Source organism: Colossoma macropomum, unplaced genomic scaffold (assembly GCF_904425465.1).
Source record: "Colossoma macropomum unplaced genomic scaffold, Colossoma_macropomum, whole genome shotgun sequence".
Lineage (NCBI taxonomy): Eukaryota > Metazoa > Chordata > Actinopteri > Characiformes > Serrasalmidae > Colossoma > Colossoma macropomum.
Genome location: NW_023494792.1, coordinates 13,189,599 through 13,208,671, shown reverse-complemented (window position 1 = coordinate 13,208,671; position 19,073 = coordinate 13,189,599). Strand labels below are relative to the sequence as shown.

Here is a 19,073-nt window from a genome sequence, read left to right as displayed (position 1 = left end):
ACACACACTCCAGTGCTCCAAATGTTTGAGAAGAGGCAGCTTGGTACAAGGTAGCATCTGTAAAGAAAACACATAGTTTACCGTGCGGTAGTCTAGAAGTACAATAATTGTATTTGCTGTACATGCAAGTTATTATTAAGTTCATTTTAGGTTCAGTTAATTAAGTGGATGTATTATGTGTCCTACAGTGTCGGACAATGTTAGTGCAAGAGGGTTGGCACTGATTTTCCTTTTGATCTACAAATAACACAGAGTTTGAGAAGAAGCCTACACTACTGTTTGCTACATCTTCAAAGCACATCAGTGTTTCAGTAAGTAAATTTGCTTTGGTTAATGAGAAAGGCAGGGCCAACAATCAAACGCTCAAAATAACTGTGTCAGAACTGGAATGCACATTTGCACGAAAACCCCGGACTTCAAAGTCTATACCGGCCTTTATTTGTGAATAATAGCAATAAGAAGCCATGGCAAACATCAGCATAGTGAGAGATGAAAAGGTATTGTAAACTTTCAATTTTATCGGATTATCTCTTGGTTAGTGAGGCCGCTTGATCAGACAGTGCAAATAGCACTGTGTTAATTAGAGATTATACTCCATGATCCTACACACACAGTTGAGGTATCGGGGTGTTATGAAGCAACGCACTGGTTTAGCAAAGAGCGACTGTCAACGAGCCATCAAGACATTAACACATTTATCTTCAGATCAACCAAGTCTTTTAAAATCATGGTATACTTATGTAAGTGGATTTGAACTATACATTAGCAGCAGTACTAGGGCACTTATAGTTAAAACTACAGACACAAATCCATAAGGAAGAAAAAAAAACTACAGACGCAAAGCCATAAGAGCTCTGTGCACTTTTCTTTGTTCATCTGTCAAGAAATTAGAGAAAGCTTGCTGTAGTCCTTCCTCATTTGCATACACTAATTGCTAGTTCTCATCATGCAGCATGAACGAGCCTCATTTGATAATAAGACAAGAATAATAAATCATAGATTTCATCATACAGAAAGAAAAAAATCTAGGGGGTTGACAGAATATTTGCAAAGTACTATGCACCTGTTTTATCACTATCTGCTTTGCTGCATGTTAGAAAATCGCTCCTTTGTTCCATTTTTTAAAAAGCACATTAGCTTTCTACATTTTTTCATCTCAGAAAATTTTTTTTTGGTCTCATGTATTTAAATATGATTTTTAAATATGTATTTTAAATAAGATCTACTTATGATTACTTAAGATCTACTTATCTACCTTATTCATTTTACACAGTATTATTCAAAATTACATGTAATGTTTTAATGTCCTTACAGTAAACAGAGAAAAATATTCCTGAAATGAAAGCCTGAATACAGTCTAGACTCCCATAGACACCCATTTTCTAATCTTTTGTTATGTTTGGAGCATGAGCGTGTGCTTGGTTTATGCCTAGAAGGTTACTGTCCCTCACCTAATTATCTCACTGTTGGAGGCCACTGGAGTTCTGGGTGGCAGAAAGGTGCAAAAATCTCTACAGCGATATGAGCATCACTGTAGTGGTGACATAAATCAAGCTGAATTTTCTACTGAATATTTACACTAAAATCTGTGAGTTAAACATATAAATGTTCCAAATTAGTTACTTTAACAATAAAGCAGCATTTAGAACCACATAATTACTTCACAATCCAGCTAGCAAATTGTTGTATCTTAAGATTTTCTTACTTCATGAAATACACTTGAAAATCAATTCACAGAATGAGCCACTGAACAAGAGTCAGATTTGTAAACATTGATTTCTCATGTATTTCATTTTATTTTTATTTTAATTCCTATTTATATATTTCTTTATTTATGTGCACATTGTGTCAAGATCCTAAATTTCGAAGTCTAGCCTGCTTACACTGAGCCATCTGTAATCGCTGATGATCAAGTATGAACTACATGGAAATCAGGCCAGAACAGACAGACCGATTTACTCGTTAGTCTGCTGCCATCTAGTGGAGACTGTGTGATTACACAGACATTCAGTTTGACGAGATAATCTTCTTGTGGATTACACTGCCACACACTGACCAACTTCACTGTTTAAACAGACTCTTCCTGTTTGTCATGTCCTGAAGTAGCCTAGACAGACTTCTGGTCAAGCACCTACAAACAAGATAAACACAGCCTGACAAAACAGCCACTAGCCTTTAAAGAAAAAAATCAACTTACACAACATTTCTAAGAACTAACGAAGTCAAAAGCAGCTATGTGGGGATTTATAAAAATCACCCATTCAAATGCACAAACAATATAATCAAGAATTAAACTGTCTAATTACATATTTATAATATATAACAACGGAAATAGATTCATTTGTTTTAAACAAATAGCCCCACTTATCTATGGTCTAAGTTTTGGCTATTTCAGTAGGTCTGCATGTACCGTCATTCTGTTTCCAGTGTTTAGTTTTGAGTATCTTGAACAAAATTATAAATGCAAGATATATATATATATATATATATATATATATATATATATAAAATACAATTTTCTAAGGAATGTTTTGCGCTGCTACAGGTGAACAGCAGCCACACCAGACACTAATGTGGGAATTCTGTTTCATGACCCATCCTGTTTCCAGGATTTTAGTAAAATCTTTTCAGTAAAAAATGCTTTATTTGACCTCCACCATGTAACCTTGCACTGTTCATCTCTAATGTTAGTGTTAGCATCTGAAAGAGCAGCCTCACTCAAATCCTCTCCTTATTGTAATATGACAAGGCTTTACACAGTGTAACTTCCATGTAAACAGTTTCTTGTTGTGAGGTGTCTGCAACTTCCGTGCAATTTGTCATGACACAAAGCAATTCATAAACCAATCTGCATACAACACATTTCATTTCTCTGCTAGTTAGCTAAATTAGCAGCATGTATTTTTGATATACTGCATCATTCTGCATCAAAGTCATCCATGAAGTGTAATTTACATAGTTGCAGAATCTTATTATTTTCATATATTTCTAGCTACATTCTTCTTTTAAAACTCTACTTATCTGCCTATCAGGGATTTTTTACTATATGATGTGTGTATGTTAGGCCTTTGAGAATTAAATGTTTAAGTAGTCATTACAGTGATGGGCTAACTTAAAGTCCTCATGGGTAAGTCTGTTCACTCGGCGGCCATCTTTGCAACGCTGCTGGGCAGTTATTTCCAGCCACACAAGGCGAGCTCCTATCTCTTTGAATGGTCAGAGACCTAAATATGAAGGTCAAATTAACGTTTCTAACACATAACCTACATGAAATCACTGATAAAATCTGACACAAACCTCCAAAAAACCTCAGTAGCGTACAATAAAAAGTGTTTTTTGGGTTGTTCTGGCTGCTCCGCTTGCGCAGATCTCCACAACAACAGGGACCTCCCGCTCGCGGCGTAACCAGCAAGATGATTGGCTCTTTTTCTTGAAGGGCGGGACTTTCTCCGCATTAAGACGTCATGTTGAGTGACCGGAATCATCTTTTGTAACGTCTGTGGTTTCGCTCACTCCGACCTATGAGCACAACAAGTTTATCAAGCGTCTCACCCCATATGACAATGTTCATCCTTTGGATCCCAACTGAATCTGAGCTCTATATATCTTTAGGGTGTATTAAGAGAGATGGATAATCTAGTTAGGTTAAATCACGATAACAGCAGTCTAACAACGGTGGCACTAGCAACCATTTACACCGCTGTTAGCGGCAGCTGGCGGAAACTCTTAACATCGAAAATTTTCCTGAATGTTGTCATGGTTGTTTGTTTCTCAGGAAACTGACAAAATGAAAAACTATCAACTCTAATTCAATCGGGGAAGGTCTCCCTTTCCGGTGCCCAATAAATATTTTTTTGTTTCATTTTCTTTGTCCACTGAACCACTAAATTTGAAATTGTCGTTCGACGTAATCACGTGATGCTTTATCAGCGTTTTGATTGGCTGTTTCGTGAAACGTGTTCCATGAAGTTAAAATGTTTGTAACTGTTGGCTGCGGCTGAGTTTCAGATGAGTTGCAGAGCAGTTTAGTTTATGCAACTCAAGTGCAATTTAGTTTGATGTAGGTTTAAAGCAACTAAGGTTACATGAAAGTTTCACCATGCAAAGCCCGCCATATATTTTATGACGTACTTGCCTGTCTCGTGTTTCAGTAGACCTCTGAGGATGCGTCTCATTTTTTGTAGTCAGTGACGCTTAAAATTACGGTCTCCGGTGCTAAATGATATTTTGCCTATGAGAAAAATGAATGGCATTTTCGCCATTCATTCATTCAAGTCACGGCTGTAGCATCCCGTGATAAACTAAATGATTCCAAAGCCGATAGTTTTTGTCCTGTGTGGTTACGTTTTCCCAGTAAATGACAATGGGCCTTCTGAAGTGTGATGTCATTAAGGCACGGACTTCAGCCTCAGGTTTCTCCTCCTTCCCTCACAATAAAAAAGAAAGACATAAAGAAAGAAAAGTGCAGTGCAGAGGAATCTCATCTGTAGAGAAGAGCCGATAAGAAGATAACAAAATCAGGGCGTATTAAGACTTTTGTCACGACTCTGTATGCGTAACTATGGCGCAAAGGGACTTTTGTTTTGAAATGCATTGAGTACTGAATTGAAAACATTCGCTGTGGTTTGGTTCACGTCACGCAGGAGAGTCTCCGAAAGAAGAGTCTCCGCCGCGGTCGGTTAGCCGGGGATGATCTGCAAGAGGGTTTCTGTGGGGCTCTAGGGCCTGCCAGCAGTTGAAACAGTTATAACTGGGTGGACGACCCAGAGTTTTTGTTTAAGGCTTTTGAGATTTTGCTCGTATGGGTCTCCGGGAGCGAGTGGTTTATTTTATTCGTCGGTTCCTGTCAGTCAGCCCGAAGCTCGCAAGCTAACGCTAGCTGACGAGTTGAGGCTGGCGTCACTATTTTTGCTGTGGAGCAGCAGCAACAGAAGGAAGGAAGGAAGGGAAAGGGAGACTGCGCACTACAGGGCCACAAAGCGGAATACTTCTCGGGAAGTTTCTTAAAAGTGTGTATGTATTGAATTATGTGGTAGTTACGCACCTCGTGTGCTTCTTTTGAGTACTTTATACGTTACACTATTAATGTAACTTACGCTCGATGTCTGGCAGACTACGGTGAAGAACCTGTTTGGAGAGTCTTTCTCTGACTGCGGTTGGCTAACTTTGCTAGGCTCGTCACACTGGACAGGTTTGGCCGCGGTGGTGGAATTTTTCCTCGCTGCCGTTGTTGTTATTGTTTGCTAGCTGCTTTTTAAATTGACTGTCTGGCCCCCATGGCTACAGATGTGACCGAGGGTGAAGGAGGCTTGAAACAAAGTGGTACCGCTGGTGTGATTATGAACAAAAGCAGCCCCGAAACAGACACACCCAGGACATTTGAAACGCTGGAAAACAAGCCGACAGGTCGCCACTCGTCACCGGCTCACCCGGGAAACGATGCGGATAAGCCGAGAGCTCAAGCGGCGGCAGTGTCTGCTGTGAAGAACAGGGACGGTGCAGCCCGAGACAGGCCCAGCAAAACAGGAGATCCGCCACAGGAAACTGCAGCTCCACACAATGGAGGAAACCAGGAGAGGACACGGGCCCCGAGCACAGGTCCAGCGAAACTACCGCAGGCACAGAGTTCACCACTGGAGCACAACGGAAGGTAGTAGTCTTGTAAGCTCTCAGTGTTGTAGCTAGTTTACTTTCTTACGTTACGTAGACGAGTAAAAGAGCCAAGTAGCTTAGAGTAGACCTGCACAACATGTCCTACATTTTTAATAATGCGGTATTGGAGTTGCAAGTGCAGATGTCAAGTTAAAGTTAATTCCTCATCAATTACAGATGGATGGATACGTATGCATGCAAGGCATCGCCCCTGTGTGCTGCTGTCTCGTCAGTCACTTTGCAACGCAGTTTGTAAGTTCATTAGCGCTGTAGCGTGACAATGTGTTCTTGTCATGCAACCCTAACTTGAAGGTTCTGCTTCTCAGATGTTTTAGTGTGTTGACAGCCAGTTCAGGCTTGCTGTAAGCACTGCTTGCCACCCTGAATACATTTGGCTTCGAGTTTATTGTTCATGTTAACCACATATCTGCTTATATTACTCTTTAAGACACCACTTGTCACTTCCTCAGTGGGTAGAAAGTAGGAAGTTAGCTATTCAGTGCCCCCTCGAGATGGCCCTCAAAAGGTAAACAGTCTCATTTGCAGACAGATGTGGAGAAGTTGACAACCAAACAGTGGAGCTGCCAGTTGCTTTCTTGTGTCTTCCAAGATCAGCAAGAGTAGAAATAATGTTTTTTTGTTTTGTTTTGTTTTTTGTACCACTGTTTGAGCGTAGTACACAAACCCAACAAATGTACACAGTTACAGAGGTGCTGTTTTTTAGTGTGTGTCAAAAGCCGCAGTGTTCATATGGGATGTGAAATTCCACTCACCTATTTCTACTGACACAATCTTATTAAAACAGTTGGTCTTGTTAATTAGCCTTACTAAGTTTTCAGAGCTCTTCTAGGAAGGGCAGTATAAATGATTACAAAGATTCCCCTTGAAAAAGCAAGAGTACCACTACACAGATGGCATGGCAATTAGCTGTGCACGACAGTCAACTAGTGTTTGTGCATACCGTCCACCCTCCCATCTGGGTGACTTCCTTTGAGGTGGCTAAACAGCATACAGGGCCTAATGCCACCTTTATTTACCTTGTCATGTTATAGATAAAATTATTTAATGTCTTAAGGTTGATGTTCTACGACAGTCAGTCATAAGACTGAGAAAAAAGCTATTTCTTTTGTAATTAAGATTTAAGGACACGTGCACACTATATCTCTGTGCATGTACATGGATGTGCAAAATTCAACTGTTGATTTAACCTCAGTCTGTCTTTATGGGCTGTGATGTTTTTACTGGTGTGGTCTAGTTAAAACAGTTTGTTGATTGCCTTGACTCAGTGCTCGGAGCTCTGCTGGAAAGGAAAGTATGAATAATAACATTTGTGTGATTTATTTGCTTTCTGACATCAGTGTAAGTGTTTGAAGGGATTGTTCCTGTATTGTACATAATGAGATTTGCAAAAATTAACCTGACAAAATAAGGTCTTACAAATAGTCTACTGTGACTGTGCCATGCCTTTGATTCCAAACAGAAAGAACTACTAATCTTTTGATAGTCTGATCCCCCTGAGCCCAGGCTAGCTGCATTTCCAACACACAAGTCAATTGAATATTGTGGAAAAGAGTTCCTGTGACATTCCTTTCTTCATTCACAATGAGAAACATTTGGTATATTTCCATTACCTCGTATGCAACCGGCCTTGTTTTTTATGAAGTACTTTGAGAGTTTGTGTGCAGTAGTATTTAGGATTACTGTATCAAAGAGGCCTATACAGATTCCAGAGATTGCGTATGAGCTAGTATTTGCCTGCATGTCGTTAAGTAATTTTTGCATGGCATAAGCTAAGCCCTAATACTCTGCTTCTTAAAGTCTGAGACTCTTAAATGCAAAAGCCATATTAGGCAACGGAGCACCAGCTAGGCTTCAGAGTCAGGTTCAGAATGAACACAACACTATGATTCAGGTGGAGCCGCAGCAATGACTCACGTTAAGGATTCTGACATGGATTTTTGGCTCTATTCCCGACAAGCCTACTGGGTTTTGTTGTGAGTGAAATACCTGCTAAACAATGGACAGTGATAGAAACTGAAGCACTAGATCGAAGTTAACAAGATGAACATCAAAGCCAAGATAACTGCCTTAGTGACTGTCTTTTATACTTTAGTTTTGAGCAACAGGAGTCAGTCGCTACCACAGAAGCTCGATTGAGAATGGAAGGGGTGGAACTCAAAGAAGAGTGGCAAGACGAGGACTTCCCCAGGTAATTAAACAGAAGCTAAAACCAGTGCATGCCATATATCAATGCAGATTTATTATTTTTTATGGATTGAGACTGATGTGCTAAGTGTTTTAAGGGATTGTTCTATATTGTACTATATTTCCAGTTGTACTATTTTCAGTTGTTACTCTAGCAACTGAAATGGCTACCTTTTTGGGTTCAACTCATATGAAATCAAACAATATTAAGTTTATACTGATTTATCTGTGTCAAAAAATATTTTATTGATAACATCCAACCAATATTGCTATGGTGTTGCTTGTTTTACCTTATTATGAACATACTCACCTAAAGAACAGTGCACATCTGAGGATTTCAGTGGTGTCATGTTCTTATGCTTCTCTTTGAGCCCTGTGCTCACTGACCCTGCATTCCCCAACAAACACCAGCAGTCTGATGTTGTCAGTCATCTTTATACTGTTCTTAAATAAAAACTAATAAGTTAAATGATACTATGTGAATGAGGGTGAACATTTTAGAACAGTCTGAATGAGAGAGAACTCTCATTCACTTACAGCTATGGCCATTTTTTTGACAGACTTCTGATTTACAAAGCTCAAACTGTGTGGACTAAGGGATCGCATGATACACACTAGCACATTTCCGTTACTTTCTGTTGGCCAAAGTTGTAATATTAGTAAAATTGTTTACTCATTTTTAAAAGCCAAACTGGCATTTTTAGTTCTTAAGTAAAGGATTAGTTTAAATTACTTACTTATTTAAATTACTGAATGAATAAATGAAAGTGCTACATCAGCTGGCTATTTAGCACAACTCGTGCTTAATTATTCTGCTTGCCAGACTCATGTTTTGAACAAAAGTTTGCCAATTCCAGTCGTGCATCTCTGTGTGAAATGTATGCAAACCTAACTTTTAGTTATAGGCAAAGACAAAATAATTCTATCTTAGGAGAACCTACAGGTTGTCAAGATTTTATATGGGTATCTGTCTAAAATCTTGTTAAAAAGCTAATTATCAGAAACTAACAGCACCGCTAAGTATGCTGGGAAGCTCCACCCCCGGCATTGTAACGATTATCTTAAGACTGGATTTCTGCTGTTAAGTTTGACAGTTAAGTCCCAACAGTCATATTCATCAATTCACAGCTGACAACCGACGATCTCATCAATCAGTAAAACAGATATGTTATTATCAATACCAGTTATTTGAATTTTTGCGTTCTTTAAAATTAATATCTTTGACAAAGTGTTCATATTGGTCAAGCCCTACTACCTATAAATCTTGTATCTATATGTACCTTCAAATATTTAATCTAGTCCAAATGCATGGTTGATAGTCTCACCTGGTTAATTTTATTGTATCTTTACTTTTGAATTTCAAGACCTCTACCTGAAGAAGAAGACATCCAGCTTGATGAAGATCTCTTCACTGGAGAGGGAGATTCTGGTATGACCTGTAGCTGTATGGCCAGAATCTCTAGGTCAGTGTTTTCTTAATCCTGCTTGTGCCCTTCACCTATGTCTTGTCTCAGCACACTTGATCCAGCTAATAATTGTCTGGACAATCAATTATGAGCTGGATCAGGTGTGCTAAAGAAGGGAATAATTGAAACTATGCAGCACAGTAGGTCCCCATGAGCAGGATTAAGAAACATTGTTCTAGGTGATCTCTAAAAACTGTACATTTAGAGTTCTGTTACTGAGTGCTTATATTTCACGCTGGTGTCTCTGGGCTGTTGTTTGCTGGCCCTTTCTGCAGCTCCACGATCATATGGATCAAACAGTGGCAAACGAACCAAAAGGAGGCTCCTGGCTCCAGACATCAGCCTGAACCTTGATCGCAGTGAGGGTTCCGTGCTCTCTGACGACCTGGATGAAAGTACGGAGTTGGATCTGGATGGCATGGACACCCCCTCAGACAACAGCAACGAGTTTGAATGGGAAGGTAAGAGTGGATGAAGGACACAGGTGATCCTTCGAGTTAGTTCTCAAGTGTGCTGTCTCATAAGATTTCCTTAACCAAATCCTTACTATCGAGATGAGTACTGAGTTCCTGAGGCTGTTGGTCCATTGGTGTTTAGCAAGTAGATCTGATCTAGTTAAACGTGTCTGTCTAGAATCTTGCACATGCATTCCTGCAATTTGTCTTAAGGCTTGGATTCTGTTCCTCAGATGGTCTTATTATAGGAGCCAGTCCAAAAGTCCCTATAAGAACAGGTGGGGCAAAATGCCACATGGTTAAACACAGTATTCTTGTTTTGTTTTTTCCACTCTGCTGCCTTCTCTCTGTCCTGGATGGATTGTTTCCTCTCAGTGGTTGGGAGTAGGCCTCTGGCCTGCACTCTTTGGTAAGGTTACTTGGGTGGTCATTCATGTAAAATCCATGCCAAGATGATTTTTTTTTGTATTCCTTTTATCCTTTATTATTTTGCTTTTTGAGCCATGCTTGGTGAATGCATCAGCAATATCAATCTCAAATCTCTGTGCACCATTATTGATTGTGTTCATTTTATGGTTGAAGATGGTCATTTTTGCATGATTTCAGTTTCTTCAAATCAGTGAATCAAGTAGTACATTTCAAATGTTTAAAAATTCTATTACACGTTTATGGAAATAGTGTGAATTGTTATGGCTGGAAAACACCAAGTTTTCAATCACTGCTTAAGAAAAATATGTAGTGTGTGGAATCTTCCTTGAAAGTGGAAGTCAGTAATAGATTAAAATGCATTTTATATCATCTTGTCTTTGAAATTAATTCAAATTAAAGGGTTAATTGGTATTATAAAGTCACTATGATGGACTGGCATTAGCTTTTCTTTACAAATCATAGCCGGTCTCTTCTGTCTCTGTGTTTGCATGCATTATTTGATCAGAATGTGCTCACACTAAATAAGTTACTGCATAGCTAGAAAGTGTTACCCCCTTTCAGTTTGGAAAGAGTGTTCATTCATATGAGGCTGATTGGTCTATTCCAGGGGTTCAGTCTAAAGAATATGCATGTAAGTGTAATCAGTCATATTTCTTTTTTTAATAATGTGATAAAACTCAATTGAAGTTGAAAATATTGGTTTATTTGAGTCATCTTCTCTAGTAGTTATACTGTAAACGGAGCATGAGATATGAAACAGGTCATGGTTCAGTAGAAAAAGATTTTGCATAGCATTAGATTAGAACATTTTAAAATAGACCATTTTCATCTACTTGGCCTCTGAGCACCGTAATCTTGAAGATGTGGGAGAGGCTGAATCAAGCATTAGGGTGTGTCTAGTTTAACTTTGGTAGCACAATAGCACCTGAGGGTTTTGAAAGCATAGTTCCTGGTTGTGTGTACATGCCAGAACTAGATCACATTGTTGTGGCCTAAGGAGAAAGCACACTCACACAAGTACAGTAGAGTTCCTGATACCCTCATTCTTGTCCTTCAGATGATCTGCCGAAGCCCAAAAGCACAGACCTCCTGCAGAAAGGTGTAGAGTCAGTGAGGGAGTACTCTGCCTCTGAGGAGCGTGACGAGGGCAGACGCTGGAGGATCTTTCGCATCGGCGAGCAGGAACACAGGGTCGATATGAAGGCCATTGAGCCCTACAAAAGAGTTATCAGCCATGGAGGTCAGTAATCACATCTTGCTACAGTTTAGACCAGGGCTGATAGACCCCAGTTCTGGAAGGCCACAAACCAGCAGAGTTTGGCATTCTATCTCACCTACAACACCTGTTTCAAATAATCAGCTAATGTCTCAGCTCTTCATTAGGTTTACTTTGTGTAGTTTGGGCTGGTTAAAATCTAAGAAATCGATGAAAGAATTTTGCTAATTAAATCAAGGATATTAATAAAGCATCTGTCCCCTCCTTGCTGCAGTAACAGCTACTCTGGAAAACTTTATGCTAGATGGAACATTGCTGTGAGGATTTGATTGCATTCAGCCGCAAGAGCATTAGGGTGGTTAGTTTTGGGCCACAAACATCACTCCAACTCATCTCAAAGGCACTGAATGGGCTTGATCATACCAGAGCACTGCTCCATAGCCCAGTCCTGGGGGGCTTTATACCCCTCTAGCCGATGCTTAGCATTGGGCATTATGATCTTGGGCTCATGCGCAGCTGCCCCATCTGTTGGCAGTGCTTTTCTACAGACATTATGCAAGCTGTGTGTGTGTACAACTGAACACCTGTGTCAAAGTACCTGCTTACATTAAAGTAGCTGAATTCACTGGGGTGTCTGGATTGTTTTAGACATACATTTGTTAGTCAGTAAAAGAATACAGTGCAATTATGTACTCTAATAATAAAACTCTGAAATGTGCTGTTTTTGCACCATCTTATTCATGTGCCTGTAGCAGATCTCCCGCTATTAGTCAGAATGAATTACTGTAATTCCATCCCGGTCCTTTCTCCCAAGATAGGGCAGTATAGACATGCAATGATAAATAAAATTGTTATTAAAGTCCAGCTAGTATATCCCTCATAGAGAAAAGCATGCTACTATCTGTCTTTTTCTTTTCTGTTTCTTTCCCTCTGTCTCTTCCCCTCTTACAATTCTATAAGAGCTTTTTCACTTGTGTGTTTGTTTAAGGCCCGTTTAGCATTGTGTGGATAATTACCAGTCCGGCTGAGCCACGATTTGGCTGTGTGGAGTTAACACAGTGCAGCTAAATTGTTAGTTTTATTATGTTGCTGTTATGTAGTATTAAAACGCTACATAAAAGACTCTGTGTTAAAGATTGTCTGCGGGCATGCTCAGACATTGCTTCAACTTTCACAGGTTATTACGGGGATGGACTGAATGCTATCATCGTCTTTGCAGTTTGTTTTATGCCTGAGAGCAGTCAACCAAACTACAGATACATCATGGACAATCTCTTCAAGTACGTTCCCTTTGATTGTGTGATGACTGTTTCTGTTCCCTTCCACAAGGACCACTTGCTTTTTAATGCATTAAACAAGTGCTGTGCTGTTGCACTTGAGAGAGCATTTCACAAAGCTCTGGTTTTTGCTGAGTTGTTCAAAATATGAAGGAACTAACTTGCGCCAGTGACTTTTTGCATTGTTAGCATACTTGGGTGGAGTACTTTTTTATCGCTAAATATGTGAAATTGCTTTGTAGAGTTCATGAATTTGAGGAAGTGGAATGATCCCATTAGGAATGATGAATGGATCTATCATTTTCAGGTATGTGATAGGCACTCTGGAGCTCTTGGTGGCCGAAAACTACATGATTGTGTACCTGAACGGTGCCACTTCTCGTCGTAAGATGCCCAGTGTGGGTTGGCTCAGGAAGTGTTATCAGCAGATAGATCGGAGGTGAGTCATGCAGAGTCATTGCGACAAACTGTAGCTTCTAACCCTCTGCTACAGTGAAAGTCTGTGCGCAGAGTATTTTCTGACTGGGTTTAAATATGGCCACAGAATATTTGCTAGTAAAATAATTTAACAGTAGCAGTGACGTGTTATAATGTCAGGTACTGTCAGTATTTAGCAGAGATGTAGGACATTTGCAAAGAAGATACACTGGTAGTTTTTGTGGTGATTTATGTTGACATGCTTGCTTCAAAGTAATTGTTACTAATCCAGAACTCTTCCAACATTATATGTTTGTATTCCTTATATGTCATTTGTGTTCCGTTGAAAGTTACCATGTTCTTGTTCTCATGTTACAGATTAAGAAAGAATCTAAAGTCTTTGATAATCGTCCATCCCTCTTGGTTCATTCGCACTCTCCTCACCCTTACAAAACCTTTTATAAGGTAAAATACTTATTTCTTTTATGTCAGTGCATTAGTTTTTTTCAGAATGAACTTTGTGTCCTTGTGCAGTCTTTTAATTTTGCCCTTTTCTTTTTCAGCTCTAAATTTAGCCAAAAAATTAAGTTTGTGTACAGCCTGACAGAACTGGCTGAGCTTGTTCCAATGGAATACGTGTCAATACCAGAATGCATTAAGCAGTAAGTGACCTTGATGTTTTTTGTTTTTCTCTTTTTCCCCCATTTCTGTTACTTTTGTAGTTGTTATAGCTACAGGGCCATTCAAATTTTTGCCCCGAGTCTGATTTTCTTTGTTTTTGTACATTTTTCAATTGGGTTTTGAAGGAAATAGAGGGAGCCTGAGGAAAAATTATCTTAATTCTCCAAAATGTTGTGCAGTTTCTATCGTGTTATCTGTAAGATAGTGTGTAGAAGTAACTTCCCTCTTTAGGGATGTGAGTGCAAGTGCATCTGCTTTGTCATGCTTATGTAGAAGCTGTCTTTCTCATGGTTATTTCTAAACAATTGTATATCATTTAACTGGTTTGATAACCATCATGTTGTAGAAGAACAAAATGCCACAATCTAAATACAGTCAAATGCAAAAGTTTGGGTGCCCCAACCTCAGCTGATGTCACTGGTCATGATAAACATGAATATTGAAAAGCGCCTGGCTGATGCTTAAGAATTATGGAATATTTTCAAGGTTAATGAATCCAGTGCAACCCAAAGTGCCTGCCAAAAACCGTCTGCTACATTCAAAGAATTGTAAACCTGTTCTGCTAGTTTCTTGCAGCGTCAGGGAATCATACAGGAAATGTTGATGACCTACCTGTCTGAACTGAAGCTGAGTCACGTAGCATGACGATAACTTGTAACAAGTGTTTAAGTAAATTATGTGAAAGAATAACTTCAAGTCTTTAAAACCGTTTATTTGCTGTCATAGGACCTGAAACAAACAGTTAATGTTTGAAATTACATTGTTTTATTAAATAATACAATATTTTTTGAAGATAAATAGGAACATAACTGAACATGTTGACTAACAGACTCATGTATGTCCCTATCTGTAAGAATTTGGTTAAGAATTTATATACTACATTAAAATTGCAGAGAATCAGACATGGGGGGCTCATTTTTTTATTTTGGAAACAATTTTGAAACGGTGCATGTGTAACGTTTATGAGTTATAAATGAGAAATGTCTACCGTGGCTTTTGAATTTCTCTACTTCGATAGCCTTTGGCTTTTCATCCTTCTCATATTTCTGTAATGGTATTAACGAGAATCCTATCTTCACCTAAGTGCTTAAGGTGCCACACTTATGTATGTATTTATTTTATTTATTTATTTTTAATCTTTGTGTGTATGATTATCTGCTGTTGGCTGTCAAACCTTCAGAAGCTCTCTTACACCTTAACCCCTTCTTCCTGCCCTTCTTCAAAGGTTTGATGAAGAAAAAAATAGGAAATCACGTAAAAGGTATCGGTATATTCACCCTAGGGCTTCTGCCAGGTGTCCATAGCTGTTATCTGTACTGCACAAAACTAACAGTAAATTGGCTTTGAGGAACATTACTAATAATTCTCACGCATGAATTGTTTGTTGCTGAATCAGAAAGTGCTGACTGTCAGTTTGTTGTTTATTAAAGGTCATACACTGTGGATGCTGTAATCACTCACTGCATGTTCAGTTTATGGCTGATGTTTTGCCACTGTTTCAGTGTGATGCATACTTTTATTTTTATTTTATGTAACTGCTTTTTACGTGATAGTTTCCCATTGCCAACAAAACAACTGATTCAGTTTTCCAAAAATCTCTTTATATCATAAAACCGAGTGTGACAGAATTCAGCCTTTAGCGGGATCTTTTTACTGTGTGAACAATGTATACAAAGTTACACTTGTTCACTATTGTTCTCTGTAATGGGTAGGTGCACAAAATACCTTGCTAATCTTTGTTTAAAAAACAATGTACAGATTTGGATGCTGATGTATTTTCTGCACTGTGATGTAGACTGACTGGTATGTATAGCTAAGCTACTTCCATCTTATAAGGGGAAGGATTGGAGGACTTCAGTCACAAGTGGTGTTTGTTGTCTGTCACGTGAGGGGTTTGTCTGAATTGCATGCTTCACAGCTAGTTGCATGCCTCACCCTGTTGAACCCTACCCAGCCCTGCACTGAACTTTACGCTGTCTGTGCTGTCTGTGCAGACCTTCCAGTTTAACTAGCATTTACCATGGAAGAAAAATAATTGACTTGTGGGGATTACTTGAATACTTTTTTTAGTCAAATTCAGGTGTGTCAGGTTTGACCACAGGCACACACAGACACTAAAACTGTTCCCAAAAAAAAGCCTTACAGAAATGAAGACCAAAATAATCAAAGAATACAGAGTCTATAAGTAGGTCTCAGAGGTTTTGTTTTGTTCAGTTAGTACAATCAAGGATGGACCCGTTTCATGTAAAGAAAGCACCTGTGCCACACAGCTGCATTATCTCTACCAGACTGTTTAGTTCTACTATGAGCTAATAGTAAAGACAAACAGACTAAATTGCTTGTAGCATAACTGCATGTCTCAATAAAAAATACACATGCAGACTCAAAAACTAGTTATAGTTAGGCTTGTATCCGAATAGAATTTAAATGAAATAGGAATGCTGATATCACAGTCATATTGGTATCAATAGATAATTGCTTTAAAGAAATGGGACAGATGTTTAGATTTGGCAGATATTTCAAAATCAATATTTGTTGATGCATTTATTGTATTCTGGAACAGCAGAATATTTCAGTGGTGTTGGACTACAGTGCTAAAATATCTGCATTTTATTCATTTATGTAGCCCTATACAAATATGTTAGATTTCTTTGTAATGCTAATTCAAGTAGTTCCATTTTTTTTAAATTTTATACATTTTTGTTTTGTCATCAACATGCCATAAATGAAAATATCAGATCTCGCCATAGTTTTCCACAGTTTTCATATTGGCTCACCCTTAAAACGAAAGTTAACCAGTTTCTTCATCCATAAGAAATTAAGATAGCAGATATCAGTTGATCCAGATTTCGCATTTGTTGATTTCTTTTGTCCCTGTTTGTTCAGTTTGTACAAAAGCATTTTAATCTGAATCAAAAGATTCTCCTTTGATTTAGCTAACATTTGCTGTATTAAATCATAAAGCTGCGTTTTTGCTAATTTTCTTCTGAATGTAATGACACATTACAAGTTACTGCATCAGAAATTTGACAGCTATTTCTATGGCCATAGAGGTCTGCACGGGCTTGACTGCTAATGCCCACACCCAGCCGCTTCAACCTCAAATCATGTCCGTCTGTACCCGCAAAATCTAGCGTATCCGCACACGCTCACCCACAAAACCTAGTGCCATTTTTGTCCGCACCCACCCGCTTCAACCTTACACACTACCCAGCCACACCCACTTACTTTGAGCTATGCCTATGGTCCTCATCACCTCCCACAGCTCCCAGCTTTTGTCTTCCAATGCGTGTCACCAGCAGTTTGACCATTCAAGAGAAGCTCTCTCCATTCACTTAAGACTGATTTCAGTTCAAAGATCAAGGCACACGTGAGCTGTTTTAGATCACCTTATGGCCTTGTCCTCTTCTACAAAGACTGAAATGCCTGTCAATTGTTCCACAGGATAACATAATAGCTTAAAAAAAAACATTTATTCACGACAGTACAGAAAATATGATAAAGCTGCAACTCAAAAGACTGCACTGTAATATTTGAAACAGAAGCTCCTCAATCATACAAAGCATGGAGAGGGTTCAGTGTATATTATTGTTGTCATTATTATTATTATTATTATTATTATTTATTATTATTATTATTATCACAACAACTTACATTATTTCCAGTTATTTATTTATTTGTTTATATATTAATATAATGTTTGTGTATATTTTGCATGCACACAGTTGACCTCACCTGGTACCCACTGAAAAAAAAGCAGGATAACTGGGTCCAATTTATACATACTGTCAATGGCAACGCCACAGCCAAGCCAAAAAAACAAAAAAGCTAAGCAGCTATGTTTTATCTTTATTAACATTATTTTCATCTGTGTCAGCATTATATTATTAGCTGATTACAAGATGTCTGCAAGTCAGACAAAATTAAAATAAAACCAAAATAGATGCTGAGGTGTCCTGCAACACGGGTCAAAAAGCCAAAACAATCGGTTAGATTTTGTGCGCAAGTTAATGACTGAATGTTAAAAATCTTCACTTGTTTTGCAGCTTGTGTTAATTACTGATGTGTTTTCACTCTGCAGCACACTTACAGCTTATTTGTTGCGTGCCTGTTCGCTTCTACAAGTAGCCAATAATGGTCAAAGCCCGCCAGTCATAACACCCCCCTCCCCCATAACCTGTTGGCTGTTTATTAGCAGTGACTGCGGTGTCTCAAAATGAATTCCACCCACAAATCATTTCACAGATTACATGTGACCTGTGGGTGAACCCACTTTGTGCAGACCTCTACCTGGCTATTTGCCAACATTATGAACCTGTTTCATGTGTTTGTAGAAGTGGATAGTTTTTATGAGCTTTTGAAAAAGCGTTGATTGCACTTTTCATCTTGTTTGTTTGTGTGTCTGCCCTGTTGTAGGATTGATCAGGACATGGGTAACAAAGTGGAGATAGGAACTGCGGCAGTGCCAGAGTGAACGTGAAGAAGGACTGAAGAGAGGTGGAGAAAAAAAAAAGAATGTCATTTTTTTTTGTCTTTCAGCTGGAAATGTTAGTGCCTTTCAAGGCTTTGTTGCCTGTTACATGGTGGAACTTTTTATTCCTTATTATGTAAGTGTGCCAAACATTGGTTAAAATCTCAACGATATGCTTTAAGCATTTTTATAACTTCATGTATGAACTGATTTGTCATTTTTCAGCAATTCCTGTTGTCTCTCAGACATATTTAAGGCCCTCTGTTTAAGATAGGTGATGCATGTTGTACTACGTTACATTTAAATATATATTTATATTCAAATGGTGATAAAGGAGAGATATTAATATATATATATTTTTTTTTTGCTTTGGACAGTCCTGTTGGGTGTTACATTTGTTTAGTGAAGTCTCACAGCATACCTGTTACTGTTTACTGCTGAATACTTTGTATGGGTCTTGTCTGAGAAAAGCATTGAGTGTTGTCCTGTCCCTGTCTGTCCACTGAGAATGAGGACACCTAAAGAAATGAACTGAACCATCAGTTTACTGTAAGTTTTAATCACAGATTGTTCTGAATCTCACCAGTTGACTTCTGTAGCTCACATTTGTCAGGATGTTTTGGGTGGGGGCTCTTGTATATTATTTCTTTGCAAGTAAACTTCCACACACAAAAATTGTGTTTTTCTGGAGATATGACCATATACTGCGTCAACAAACCTGTTCATTCGACGTAAAGTGAACAATTTGCATTCTCATACTGTAAGATAATCAGGCCTGTTACCTGTCAGTTTCTAACAGGATTG

The 19,073-nt window shown here is 38.7% G+C and overlaps 1 protein-coding gene across 2 annotated transcripts; it reads left to right on the top strand.

Moving 5' to 3' along the window:
* The first annotated feature begins 4,646 nt into the window (after positions 1–4,646).
* bnip2 (BCL2 interacting protein 2) lies at positions 4,647–18,942 on the top strand. Of its 2 annotated transcripts, XM_036576071.1 has the most exons (11): positions 4,647–5,650; positions 7,766–7,861; positions 9,222–9,286; positions 9,599–9,784; positions 11,265–11,447; positions 12,601–12,703; positions 13,008–13,139; positions 13,496–13,582; positions 13,681–13,779; positions 15,024–15,059; positions 18,215–18,942. In XM_036576071.1, the coding sequence occupies exons 1-11, from the start codon at positions 5,277–5,279 to the stop codon at positions 18,270–18,272; spliced, it is 1,419 nt and encodes a 472-aa protein (XP_036431964.1). In that variant the 5' UTR covers positions 4,647–5,276; the 3' UTR covers positions 18,273–18,942. The 2 variants fall into 2 exon arrangements, with proteins under 2 accessions (XP_036431964.1, XP_036431965.1); XM_036576072.1 differs by lacking the exon at positions 15,024–15,059.
* Positions 18,943–19,073: the final 131 nt, after the last annotated feature.